The sequence below is a fragment of the Carcharodon carcharias genome, chromosome 2 (genome assembly GCF_017639515.1).
Source record: "Carcharodon carcharias isolate sCarCar2 chromosome 2, sCarCar2.pri, whole genome shotgun sequence".
Lineage (NCBI taxonomy): Eukaryota > Metazoa > Chordata > Chondrichthyes > Lamniformes > Lamnidae > Carcharodon > Carcharodon carcharias.
The window spans coordinates 187,796,413-187,810,997 of NC_054468.1; the positions used below are offsets into that span (position 1 = coordinate 187,796,413).

At 43.2% G+C, this 14,585-nt stretch overlaps 1 protein-coding gene across 1 annotated transcript in view; it reads right to left on the minus strand.

Moving 5' to 3' along the window:
• Nucleotides 1–14,585, minus strand: part of ush2a (Usher syndrome 2A (autosomal recessive, mild)) — a 1,196,697-nt gene that overhangs the window by 141,816 nt on the left and 1,040,296 nt on the right. Inside the window, exons 58-59 of the mRNA XM_041207243.1 lie at nucleotides 12,302–12,460; nucleotides 8,059–8,221 (exon numbers count right to left, since the gene is read on the minus strand). Of these exons, the coding sequence (XP_041063177.1) occupies nucleotides 8,059–8,221; nucleotides 12,302–12,460 (322 nt within the window). The remainder of the gene's footprint in view (nucleotides 1–8,058; nucleotides 8,222–12,301; nucleotides 12,461–14,585) is intronic.

Below are 14,585 nucleotides of genomic sequence, written 5' to 3' on the forward strand. Positions count from 1 at the left end.
AAGGTTGACCCTGAGTGCAGAGCACGTACTAGATTAGGGAATTCACTCAGAACCTTAGTCTATGAAAGATTGCATGGTATAGATAGGGTAAGGCCAGAACATTACTCCAAAATAAGTCAGGAAAACAGCAACAGAGGACATAAATTTACATTAGTGAAAAACAAGTTAAATATAGAAATTAGGAACTTCTTTACTCAGTGATTACACAATGAAGCAATCAGCCAGGAAGGATGGTGGAGCAGAAACTTAGGGACGTTCAAAAAGTAATTGAATGCCTTAATGGGAGGCTGAAGGGATCAGATTCAAAGGAACAAATGGCCTTTTGTCAACCTTGACATTTGTTTTTGTTATGATCACCACGAATCTTGTAACAGATAGTCTTATTGCCTTTCAAAACACAAAAACAAAAGGAAAACTAAATGAATTGCAAAAGGATCAAAGAGAAATAAAAATGGAAAATTGGAGAGAATAGCAGAGCCTTAATTGTTCTTACAAGCTAAATGATTAACCTGCTTACCGCAGTGAATTGACAAATCATTCATATCTGTGCATTCTCATATGGTGTTTTAAAGAGATGAAATTGTATTATTAATAGTGGAGCTGCAGTATTATTACACATGGTAGGTGGGATTTAATGACCTCCCTCAAGGGGAGGTTGGAGGTGGGGGGCATTTAATTGGGAAGGAGGGTGCTGGATGGGGGCCCTGCTGCCTTCCTGACTCTGTCCCATTTAAGTTTGGGACAGTAAGACTTGTGGATGTCATTCCTGTTCCAATGCCAATTGAGGCCCATAAGTTGGCAATTAATGCTCACTTAAGACCATTACCGTGCCACTACAGGTATTTAAACACCAGTGGGTGGGGCAGTTGCCACATTGGAAACCCTAAAAGCAAACCTGTTATGTTTGCTTGTGAGTTCCCAGAGGGCCCTCATTGCCTTATACTGAGTGCCTAATAGAGGAACCTGGCATCAGGGAGGGGAGGACCCCACAGAAAGCCACCCTCCTGCCCTTTCTTCCAAACACCTGGCATCCTTCTAGCCAGCAACTCCCTTCCCTTGACTCCCTTTTGGCCCTCATTCACCTGTAGCCTGGGATCCTTGCTGATCCTGGGCTCCTGGTGGGTGCATTGTTTGCAGGGACCACTGCTCCCCAAGGAGCGCTGATGGCAATGATGGGAAGTTATGAGAAGTCCTTGGGAAGTCCTTGATCTCAGGGAAGACCCATCACTGGCCACTTAAATGCCTGATGGCAGGCCTTCCCCAATGGAGGCAACGTGGGGCTCTTGCTGCCTCTCCAGCCAGTGGGTAAGAACAGCGTTGCCTGGATTAAAATCTGCCCAACAACTCAAAGAATATGAACTTGGAATTTCGATTGTGTCAGAAAGGTAGGGGAGATACTGCATGAATCCATTCACATGGTTGCATGAATCAAGGGCGATTTGTGCTGTCAGCTCATTATCAGTTGATAGATGTGAAGTCAGTATTACCTGCATTGTTTATTGGCTGTGCACCTGTTTAGGGGATGGCGTAAAAAATTGGACATTACTTTACACTTAAAGGCAGCTTTCACCTCTCAAAGGATATAAGCACGCTAACTGCAGCAAGGAAGAATGGCTTTGAACTGCTCCTTATTGGCTCTTGTGCAAGTGGTTGGCAGGAGGGAGATCCCATACCCCTTCAGGGTGCAGAAAGTCCTCCAGTCAAACGAGCATGCCAGTGAGAAGAGGTAGCTCAGAAGGTCAATGCCAGGAGCTTAGCTACCTAGACCTGGATGAAATGTCATAAAAACCTCACTCGGGCTGTCAAGGCATGAATCCAAACTTCAGCTCATTTACTCTCTCCTCACACCTGCAACACCTGCAGTACCATTATTCACAATTCTCCCTGGTCCCAATCTCTTCATTCCTCTGCAATCACTGCACCACACTTTACTATACCTCCTTCTGCTCACATACTTTGCATCTCTTTCTCTCAGCCCTATTGAAATGCACTCTATCCCATGCCTCACAACTTACACACAATAGGTGCAATATTCAACTTTTACAAGCACATTCTCAAAACACCTCACAAGTCTACCATTAACACAATCCCTTCTTTCTTGCAGAAGAAGATACAACACCAAATATGAAAGCAAGAAGATTCTGAGCCTGCTTGCATACCCTGTCACTAGCAGGTCCTGGAGCTGACAGCGAAAGGGAGAGTTGTGGGCATGGTAAGTGGGGATTCTGGAGGGAATGTCTCATGGCTTTTTTTCACACCTTATCATCTTTTTCCTTGCCCTCTTATTCTGCATACTCTGCATGACTATCTGCAGCTGCTCATCTCTCTCTGCTCTCCTTTCACATTAAAAGCTGACCCTTGTTGCTCTCTCTCATTTCAAATAGAGTTTTTTTTATTTAAAACAAAACTAAATTGCAAAGAGGAAAGACGCTGTGGCCTGGATTTTGTTTTTCAAATCCAGGAGCATTAGAGTGGGATTTATGCCCACTCCCTTGAACCTGCCATTATTCAATTCAAATTTCCTTGGTAGGGGACATAATGGGCTAAATTTTGTCACGGGTGTCAGGAACCCAATGGCAGGGTCATTTCTAGGTCATGAGCCTGCTTGAAGTGGCAGCACACTGGCTGAATTTTTCAGGAGGCGATCATTAGTATGTCATCTCCACGTTCACTGTCCAGTTGGGGATGACGGGTGGGTTCCAGAAGAGGGGGTTTCAGTTGGCATGAACCACTGCAAGGAAGCTGGCAGCCTTCACTGTGCCGCTCAGATCCAAGCACCAGGAATGGCAGGGAAGCGCTGGAGCTGCCATTGGTATGGGGGAAGCAGCCGAAATCTCATTAGGCCCATGACGATCAGAGACATTCGTTTCCAGGAATTTCACAATTAATGGTAAGGCTGTGATATGGGAAGACAGTGGCCTTGCCATTTGCTGCCAGAAACGTTTAGATCACCTTCAGCTATGTAATGTAGTCTTGACCTCCCGTTGTGCAGCTGCCTCCTCTCACTTGCCAGAGTGTGGACACAGAGGAGGGCTTGTGCGACACTGGCAAAATTTTTGTGCTGCTGCAATAATCATCATTAAGTAGCTCCTTAATTCACTTTATTGCATCCGCACCACTACTGAGTGGATTTCTGTCACTCGTCTATGCCCGTGCACCTCCAGGAAAAGCACAAGGAGGCAGGAGCCAGTCAAGGAGCTGGTCCAATGCATCTTGGTGCAATTTTTCCAGTGCCCATGACCCCTCCTCCCCCCCACACCACCATCCTACCTCTACATGGCTGGGAAAATTGCTCTCCATGTAATCTGGCAGGATCCCTACCAGAAAGCAGGAGTCTGCCACGGCTCCAGAATGTGAAAAAGTTTCGAAATGCATATACGGGTGTCAGATGAAGAGAAGATGAGGTAGCTGTAATGCAGAGCTTGCAATAATGAGCCTATAGGCAGAATTTTAGATCCTGCGGGCGGGCGCACGCCCGACTTGATTAGGCATAAGATAGTGCACAATGATGTTGGGCAAGCACTCACGCAATATTTCAGTCGGCAGCGTATCCGCTGACAATTAAGAGGCCTATTAAGGCCAATAAAGTTTCAATTAGCTGCCACTTTTCACTGCCCGTCCAACCTTATGGCGGCCTTTGGATTTTTTTAGGAAACCTCATTCACAGACGGGTTGAGGTTTCCGACATTCATTTAAAAAAAATGTTTTGGCATAATTTTTATTATGTTTATGCTCATGTGAGCATAATTTCGGATTTTCAAAAGCTTTATTTTTGATTTTAAAATTCTTCTGCTCCCAGACGCAGCTCCCTACCATCAGGGAGCTGTGCTCCCCAGCTCATGCGCAGATTTGTGCTCCTAATCTTTTCCCCCCAGCACTCCGGTAGCACTGAGCTTCTCAGCATGCCTTTCACACTGGCTGGCTATTAATTGGCCAGCCAGCGTGAAATCGCGTTCGGGGGCCAATTGCAGATGGCGGATCGTTTCCTGGCTGCTCCTGGGCCCACCCGCCGCGCCCAACTGATGACCTGAAAATCCTGCCCCTATGACTCTTACAATAAAAAGCCTGTACTCATTGTTTATATACATATAAGGAAAAAAAATTCCTTTAGCACTAGTGTCTGTGGGGCCATGGGGGTAGAAGGTAAGCTGCATTGTGCCCATCTTGCTGTATCTCCCATGTCCAAGAGCATCTGAAATACACTAAATGCCATTTTGGGTTGGGTGATGTTTAGGCATCTCTGGTGGCTGCCTGAAACAGGCAATAGACTCCTTGTGTATGTTAATGAGAAGCTTAATGCTTCTTTGAGGGCCACTCTTGGAAATTTGTCAAGGTGCTAGGCCTGCTCCACTTAATTTATTGTTTCCTTCTGCAGCCAAACCAGTAGTCCTCAAAGGTAACACTGGACCTAGGTCACAACCATAAAAGCTCCACAGGTGTACAATGGGCTATGACCTCAAAAATGGGCCAAAACCAATTTCTTGGCCACTGTTCCTGGTTTTCCTTCCAAGTACTTGTATTCTTAGTTGAGATCGAGAGTTGAAATGTATGAAAATTATGGAGACCAGCTCACAGGTTTGATAGATTGTAAAGTGTATTAAAACTTCAACACAAAATTAAGCAAATGACTTGTAGGAACAAAGAATTTTGAACATCTAGACTTCCCTCAGATTGATTTATCTTAGGTTTCTTTCATTCAGCCTGTGTAGTCAATAGTTTCAGAAACAGTTACAGTAAAACTCCTTTAGGTTGCCGAAGCCATCATCTTGGTATAACTCTGCCATCATTTTGAAAGACTCAGAAACATATTAGAAAAGAACATAAGATTAAAAGTGATTGCTAAGAGGTAAGGCTGTGAGCACCCTTCTATATCTTGCTCTGATGAGCAATTTCATGAACATAGTAAAAGGTTGTTTACTGCTTGTCAGATTTAGGTCATTTTATAAACCCCTTCATAAACATTAACCAGCACAGATGTCCTGCTTTATTTTACTTGGACAAATAATTTTTATTATGAACAAAGACAGTGGAGAATACAGCAGTATACAGCAGGTAATTAATTCTCTTTTAATAAGTTTGTTAATTTAAATGAAACATTTGCTAAGAAAAGGATTTATTTCCCATGTATTCTACAGAACCTGGTTAATAGGAACACAGAGACAAAAGCAATCTTTTGCCACAGTAGGACACTGGGTCCCATTAAAATGTGACGCTTGCTAAAAATAGAGAACATTTTGGCTTGGTAATGTAGTTACTTATTCGAGGCACAGTTAAAAAGGAGTGGAAAGTAGGCATTCTGCCTAGCCGAGTCAGAAGTAATAAACCTTCTGTTCAAACGACACAATCAAATCAAAATCATAATTGTAGATTGTTGGATTCCTCTGTGTACAGCAGAATGTTGCTGACTGACATAGATAGAGAGCTGATTTTATTTAAAGTGTAATGAAAACGTTGCACTGGGGCAGTAGATACAAATGTTATATTGGGCAATATCACAATGAATCACTTGCCAGTGATTTTAGTTGGAGTTTAGAGTCATTGAAACAACCACAATATTAAATCTTTCGCTGATGACAGTGACAAAACAGATGTTTATAATGACAGAACTGGGAAACTTGCTGGCAGTTTCTTTCTATTTTCTAGCACATGCCTTTAATAGATGGAGTAATAAAGAAGATTATTTCAGGTGACATATCGGTGCTTACTCTTTTGAAAATGGCTTTGCACTGTGTGTTTGCGCTGATAGCAGCAAAGAAGAATTTGTCACAAATACAAACATTTCCCAGACTTATAATTTTGGGGTGGGTTTAGTTTTCCACGGAATTGTTCTTTTTTTAAAAAAACTATGTGCTTATTTCATGAATTGACATTAAGCCCAAACAGAAAGAGAAACGGAAGTGGACAGTGAGGCAAAAACAGTACTGAGCGAATGAAAAAGAGAGCAAAGAAGAAGACACAGGGGTGGATTTTCAAAGGGCCGCAGCATCAGGAACTGGTCCGGGTGGGCTTTGAAATTCACAGTTCCCGAGGTCGTCTCGTGATCCCAATGCTTCCGGGACAGTTTTGAATTTTCAAAGAGCCAGCAGGGGGAGGGAGGGAGAAACGTGTTCACCACCAATTAGCATCCCCTCCAGCTTCTTAAGGAGCTTGTTAAGGGGTCTATCAGTTCGGGATTGGAATTTTCAAATTTTTTCTGGTGAACCTGAACAATCTTGAGCACATTGCAACCCGAATAAATTTCTACTGGAGTTGTCTTTGAAACAAATCTGAGGGACCAACTACTGCCAGCAAGAGCGCTGCTCCTACCCTAGTCATCCAGGGCCTTGTTCTGTCGCGTTTGACCTCCTGGCTGTCTGAGGACCTACCTGCTCTAATTGGCAAGGCAGCAGCAGCTCCCAATTAAGGCTGCTGCCTGCCTTTGCAGCTGGCGCCAGGCAAGCAATACCCGCCTCCTGGAGGTGCTTGGTGCTCGGTGCTCACCGCCTCCTGGCTAATTAGACTATTTATATTTAAAATTGTGTTGTGAAAATGACACAGCATGGGCGTGGGGTTGGGACCCAGATGAATTCCAGGTGTCAGGTTCCCAACCCCGGATTAAAAATACATCCTACAGACTCAGCAAGACAAAGACATCAGTGACAGATTAGGGAAAACCAATATTCCTTGATTTGTCATGTGCAACACTACAGGAATTTGACCAGTCACTTAATACATTTGTATTTCTAACTGGATGAATAAGCAATTTTATGCATATTGTAATTGTGCAAATAATTATCTAAAAACAAAGACCTGGAGATTTAATTGTGCTGGAAAACGAGAGTGCAGAGCCATGTGAAACTGATGCTGGCAGCTCGTTATTATGACTCAGGCGTGCAGCCAATGCCACTTATTGGTTGCTTGCCTGTTTAAGGGATGGGAAATCGGGTTTGGCAGCTAGCATCTCTTAAAGGGTTTGTGAAATCTGGCTGTAGACAGAAGGGAGACTTTTTCAAAGGAATAAAATGGCTGAAAGAGGTACACCCAATTTCTCAGATGCAGTTTTGGAAACACTGTTCGGGCTGTTGACAGGGAGAAGGAGATTTTGTTCTCTCTGGGGGACAAAAGTCCTGAAGTTATCACATCTGCTGCCAGTTGGAAGAGGTTAATGTGAGGAACCTAGCTCCCTGAACATGGTTACAATTAGAGAATAGTTGAAAAACTTCACCAGAGTTAGCAAGGTAAGATTTTTGGCTCTCACTTCGATTCCTTCTCCCAACACCACTAACACCTGCAGCCTTACTGCTTATAATATTCTCTTCCCCCATTTCCCTTCATTTTCCTACAATTATAACACAATGCATGTCACCTCTCTCCTTCTACTCATACTGAGTACACCCTACTCCAACCAGTATTGCAACACTCACTTCCACACACCACAAATCTTGAATAAGTATACAAATTGTTCTAGAAAAGGTACATTCTCAAAACCACTCAGTGAGTTGTTACTCACCCACTCTCTTCGTTCATGTAGAAGAAGGTTAAGCACATCTGGCAGGAGGTTCAAATTGGAAAAGTTGTCACCCACCTACACACCCTTTCCCTTCTGGGAGAAGTCATGCCAGCCATCATGGACAGGGGCAAGTCATGACTGTGGTGAGTGGCACCACTGGAGGAGACAATTCACGAGGTACCTTCATTCTTTATCACTTTTTACCCTTCTTCTATCTTACCCCCTACACACTGTATGAGAAACAATAGTTACTTTCAGCAATTCCTTATTTCCCTCTGCTCTCCTCTGTCCATATCTTTTATTTCAGGCGCTGAAAATATCTGTGCCCCAGAGACAGGAGGGAAGCCTTCTTGATGACACGGTATAATTTGCAGCGGCAGTAGCATGCCCCATTTCAGTGACTGACACCAAGCATACATTTAAGGGTGGGTTAGGGAATAAATGCAGGAGGAGCTCATGCATGCCATCTGCCATATTGATCCCTTAGGCAGCCATTTTACATACAATGACGGAATTTCTAGGCCAAAATATTCCAAGTAAAGCAAAAAATAATCATGATAGATTTTTACCTGTAAATAGAATAATTTGTGATAATTCCATTCGGCTTTTCAGGTGGAAGCCATTTGACTTCTACAACTGCTGAACCGACTGCTGTTAGGGCAGGTGGCTGTTGATCCTGTGGTGGTGCTTCCGCTGTCTTCATGTATGCTCGTTTACCAACTCCACAGCCATCTAAGACAACAGTATCATATCCAAGTTAACTAAAGCCTAAGGACGAAAATTTAAGCAACTATTTTTTACCCATATATTTTTTATCAAGTGTCGAGACTGAATTCTGAACTGCTGAAAAAATCCTGTCAACATTAATCTTACAAGCGGATTCCAGAAAATTGTTCCATTGCAACCTACTCGGAATGTGTATCTCGTTATTTTCTGATTCAGGTTCCCGGCCAGCACATACAGTTCTCATACAGAGTGTGCAAAAGCTTTATAATGCATACTAAATTTATTTAAATAAAGGCAATAATATTCAACGCTCAATTTTCCAAGCTTTGGGTAGCAATCCCTCTGTGCATTAAGTCCGCCTATTCAAAGTGGGCATTAATAGCAAGCAGTGTTCCTGAAAAATGGGAACGACATCTCTTAAAAACACACAGCCATTTTCTTATAATGATAATCTAAAGCAATAATGCACAGTTTTTGACTGTCCAAATTTGCTGATTGGCTGGTGGTTCGATTTGGTGGTGGGGTGTGGCACACATGCCATGCTTACTGGTCCCTGCCCTCACTGCTCCCCAGCTTCACTTACTGGTCCCTGCCCTCAACACTCCCCAGCCTCACTTACTGGTCCCTGCCCTCACTGCTCCCCTGCTTCACTTACTGGTCCCTGCCCTCACTGCTCCCCAGCTTCACTTACTGGTCCCTGCCCTCAACACTCCCCAGCTTCACTTACTGGTCCCTGCCCTCAACACTCCCCAGCTTCACTTACTGGTCCCTGCCCTCACTGCTCCCCAGCTTCACTTACTGGTCCCTGCCCTCACTGCTCCCCAGCTTCACTTACTGGTCCCTGCCCTCACTGCTCCCCAGCTTCACTTACTGGTCCCTGCCCTCAACACTCCCCAGCCTCACTTACTGGTCCTGTGCCCTTGCCACTCCTGATCTTGGTTACTGAGCTCTTGACGACGATGGGTAATGCGGGAGAGTGGGGAATACACAAGGCAGAAGGAGGAGCAATGAAGGGGGCAGGGTGGGATGGCATGAGAGAGGGGGAGGGTGAACAATGGCATGATGGGGTGGCTGACATGATAGCTGAGAGGGAGGGGGTAGGTCTTGGGATGGGAGGGAGGTGAAGGTGTTGGAGGAGGTAAATGGGAGATGGCATGGGAGGAGATAGGGATAGACAAAGGCATCAGAGGGATATGAAGGGATGGGAGGGGGTATATGTGGGGCAGCAATGCAAGTGGAGTATAGGATAGGAGAGGGGGAGATAGGGAAGCCAGAATAGGCCATCTGGGTAAAAAAACACATTGCCCTGGCTTACAGGACCTACTACAGCATCCACACTAGGACAATTAAGACTATTTGTCCCATCTTTGTTCATCCATACAGAAAGACACTCAAATCCCCTCAATGTGGTGTTCAATTATTTCTCACATAATTTCAGGGTTTTCACCTGCACTAAGGTGGGGGGGGGGGATCGTGGTGAAGTTGTAATATCAGTGGGCTAATGATCCGGAGACCCAGGCTAATGCTCTGCGGACATGGGTTCAAATCCAATCTAATTGAATGTAAACTTTCTCACTTTATCAAACCATGAACTATCTTATACACCTGAATAAGATTATCCCTCAAATCCCTCATGGCAAGGATGAAAAGCCCAGGGACTCTGGAACATTTAGGCTATACCTGCTTTGAGGTGGCAAACACAATATTTTAGTTGTACCCCTATCATCTGTGTCACCTTCATTTGAGGACGAAGGCTACCAGTAGGATTGTTGCTCGGAGACTTTCAGCCAGGGCTAATGGGACCTTGCACTAGTCAGAAACAAAAGCAGAACTTGAATATAAGCAGTTAGCATGATCATTATAGACCATACCATTTGAATCTTGGCTGCCAATTACCTGTAGTTTAAAGGGTGGTGACAGGATGCAGGGGATACCAAGGCAACTTTGCAGGTTATCTCACTATATTCTCCGAGGTCACTATCGTCTGCTGCATGCTACATGTTATTTCAATACACAATTCATCAGTATCTACTCCAGGCACTATCTCACTATAAGCAGTTAGCTGTTGGGGAGCAGATTTTGAGGACAGTAGTGATTTTTGTGAAGCCCTGAAGTGGTCCTCTTGGCTCCATGTTAAAACTGTTGCTGGCCCCACAAACTGATTACCTTCCCTTTCTCTCCATAGGCCCTTGATACCTTGGCACACCTTGTATTCAGCGAGCTGCCTCTAGGACCATGGCTGGCACCCTCAACTCACCAAGTCTATGAAACTAGCAGACTAATTTGTTGTGGTCTTATCAAAGGCCTCAATATGTAAGTGCAGCATAAGGCACACATCATCCCCTTCCGTATATAAACTTGTACCCTTTGAGTTCACTCATTATTACTGTTAGCCTGATAACACAGAGCAGGAATGTCCAAATGTTAATCTTCATGAACTACATTGTGTGTACCATGGACCCTCACTGTCTACAAGTAAGCTTGAATCTTAAACTGATTCCTTTCTCTGCTGAAAGGGTGCTAGGGTTAGGGCCTACAATAACCAGCTAGTAACTCTTTTAGCCAATCCACTTCCTGGGATCACGTTCATTAGCATGTTGAGAGTGACCAACATTTCTGGTGCCACTCATTTCAGGTGGCAGAATACACTTACTGTCACAGGGTAGCAAAGGTGATGGGGCCAACTGAACAGGAGAAAGATTCCCAAAATATTAATATTCCTGCTTTGAGTAAGGCAACTGATTGCTCTGCAATAACAGTTCAAGTTCAACTGTCAATAGGTGGTTCAGTGGTACTGCATGATGGTGCACTAACTCACTGTTCCAAAAATAATTGGACAAAAGCTTTTCCAACAATTTTGCAATGGGTTCCTCCACCCAGCTAGTCAGTATGAGGGAAACACCAAGTGAAAAGCAAGGCAAAGTTTGATGGCAATCCAATTTACATTTCTCACGCAATAGAAGCTGCTTCACCAACAGCAGTAAGAAAATCATGTGAATTTTGTTGTAAGGGTTTGTTCAGTATTTCTCACTTAGAGGTTCAGCGGCTTGTAATGTTGAACAGTAATGTTTATTGGTAATATATAACTATATATATCTCCAAGGTATAGCCAAATCTATGAACTAACTCCATGCTTACTTCTATACAGGTTTCTGCATCCTCTTAGACTGACCCTTGTCATGGCCTTTTACATCACACTGTTGGCAGTACCATTCTCAAGTGCCATCTTAACCCTTGCTATGCCAAATGTTACAACTCCTCCCAAGTCTTTACCCAACATATTTACAGTATAACCTTTCTTTATTTGCTATGTCTTCTTTGTTGTATAAGGGGCTTTGACAATTATTTTCAATATATCAGGATTAGATAAGAAGACAGAGGCTAAACAAGTGAATACACTACTGTACTTTGTTGGTCTGATAACTAATGGCATCATTGCAAGACAAGGAAATGAATCTTCAGATAAGTTTGAAAATGTTCTGAAATCCTTCGATACCTACTTTTATTTAAGAAGTAATAAAGTTTTAGAGCGAGCAAAGTTCAACAAGTGAGTCCAACAGCCTGGAGAACCCTTTGACTCTTTCATAAACCTATTATACAGATTGGCTGAAGGCTGCGACTATGTAGTTTATACGAGACCGACTAGTAGTTGGAGTAGCTGATGATGTCCTTAAGGACATACTACAAGCAAAAGAGGATCTGACTCTAGAAAAGGCCATCCAAATAGTCAGGTGGTCTGAAATTTGTCAGCACCAGTCCAGTTTATATGGTGAGGTTAAGCCACGGTATAGAGCAACCCCATGCCGAAGCTTATTAAAATAGAGGAGGGTGGGGATAACATTTATAAAGACTTCGTTGCCATTAACTAACAATTTGCTACCTGTTACTGCAGAACTAGATTGAATCCATGATGGGTCAAATTAGTTCATTCAAAAAGGAGTATATTATTTCAAGCTACTTGCAATCTAAACTGTAAAGATCTGGTTTGTGGTTCTCCACACCCCCATTACTATTAATCACAAACATACAAAACAATCAAATAAGCTCTTATATGGCAATAAGAACCAATAACATTTTCTGTCTTACCTGGCTGACATGCCTGAATTCTTATCTCATAGTCTGTAAATGGTTTCAGTTCTTCCACTAATAGGGAATGATTATGACCAGCGGGACAAATAATTGCTCGAGCAGTCCCAAGGTTTAAAGTGACATTATATAGCAAGGGGGCTGTGGTATTGAAAACACCTACAAGTGATGAAAAAAATAGTACAAAATAAGTTCAAAAGTGCTGCTCATCAGAGTAACCCGAGCCTCAAAGTTGCACAACTCATTTTGTCTCAGTCTTTTTTTTCTCCTCCAATACACAGGGTTTTATGGGCCTGGAATTTCCTCAGAGTGGCTAATGCCCCAACTGTTATAATTTCCCCAGAAGGGCAATGGAAATCCTGTTTACATATGTGAACAATGTTTCTGCCTCACTTATGACAAGGCGTTGGTGGTGCTGCATTAGCTGCTCTAAGGGAATTCAGGCCATGGCATAACCTAATCAGAGCATCTTTGAGTTCACTCTTTTATTGTTTTCAACTTTAGTGGTGCTCTTCACTAGAGACTTTCTTTAACCCTTTCACCTTGATTTCCTAATTTTTTTAAAAAGATGCCAGTCCACAATGTATAATTCATCACTAATTGGCAACACCTTAGCAATCTCATTCACAGAGACAATAAAGAGGGCTGGTGTAAAAAATGGAAAAGTTTACATTTGTGCAGTAGGAGTAATCTTCTGAGGCTAATTTTAAAGCATGTTGTTGCTTCATATGACTTCTGGGATTGTTTGGTACTACCATTGAATGAAACACATGGCAGAATATTCCAGTATTCAGCACTGGAATTCCATATCTTGATAAACATAACATTTGCCCCAATTTTCTTTAAATTGTAGTTCAGCTAGAAATGTACTGTGTGACAGTGCTCTTTAATAGTTTAATCTTCTGTGATCAACTGCTGCTTGTACACACCAATTCTGTCAAACATTCACGGTAGGAAGGTGGCATCTGCAATAAATTCTTTCAAAGTAAATTAGAGTCTTGGGCAGAATTTAGTATCTGCGACGGGATCCCCCTAACATCGGTTGGAGAACCGGTGGGAGCCCCAGGTCATCTGACACTATTTAAATGCAATCAGGCACTAAAGTAACCAACGTTGGGCCTCCCAGGCAATCAAGGCTTCAATAGGATGAAAAATCTGCCAGCAGCTCTCCGCTGCCCGCAGTGCCACTGGGATCATTGCTGAATCCACGGAGACAGGTGAGCGGGTCAGGGTGGTGGTCCAAGGGAGGGGGTTGCCAGTGAAGTGGGGGCAGAGAGATCAGATGCAAGCTCAGAGGGGTGGCTTTCAGGGTACCCCTTCCCCCCCACCCCTTCCTGATTCTCGGTGCCTCAATAAGGCGCTGAATGCCTGTCAACAAAGGACCCCCGCCCTCCCCAACAAGGCCATAGACAAACCTGACAGGGTTTGTTAGACGGCCATCGGAAAGTGAGACAGGTTAAATCCCTGAGCCACCATTAAATCCCGATTGGCTCAGGGATAATTCTTTTAAGTGGCTTATTAATAAGCCTAATTGACATCCCATGTCGGGCCCTTCCCACCCCACCTCCTTAAATAGTGACAGCGTTCCAACCGCCGGGAGTCAAATGTGGGTACTCAAGCCTAATTCTCCTTGCTCCTCCATCATCACACCAGCTCCAGCAGGCTCCATTAAATTATGTCCATGGAGTCATTTGTGGAACAGAAGGAAGCCATTTGGCCCATCAAGTCTATGTTGACTCTCCATGGAGTAATCCAATCAGTCCAATTCATCTGCTCAATCCCTGTTGCCCTGACCATTTATTTCCTTCAAATACTTGTCCAATTTTCTCTTGAAATCATTGATTATCTCTGCTTCCACCACTCTCATTAGGTCAGTACCACTTAGTGGGTAGAAAAAGTTCATCCTTATATGCTCCCTTCATCTCTTACCCAAATTGTGTATAAATTACTTTAGGAACATGAGTTATGTGGTCTGACAAGTTTTGACTTTTCACCACTTATTTTTAGGAATTTAGCAATACAAATCTTTCAAATTTAGCACAATCCTTAATCCATTCTGGCTATAGCCAAGACATCACACTTTAGTTTGTTAGCATTCTCTGTAATGACCTTTTTCATTATTCAGAACAATGAAGCATGGATTGTTAATTCAAGATTTATGAAGCTGAAATGTATGCAGAGAGCAAGTTGATTATTACTTTATCTTTGCAAATGGAAAAAGTTAAATTATTAAACTTCCTTGATTAAAAAAAATGTCATTGCACATGTATCACTTACAACGATA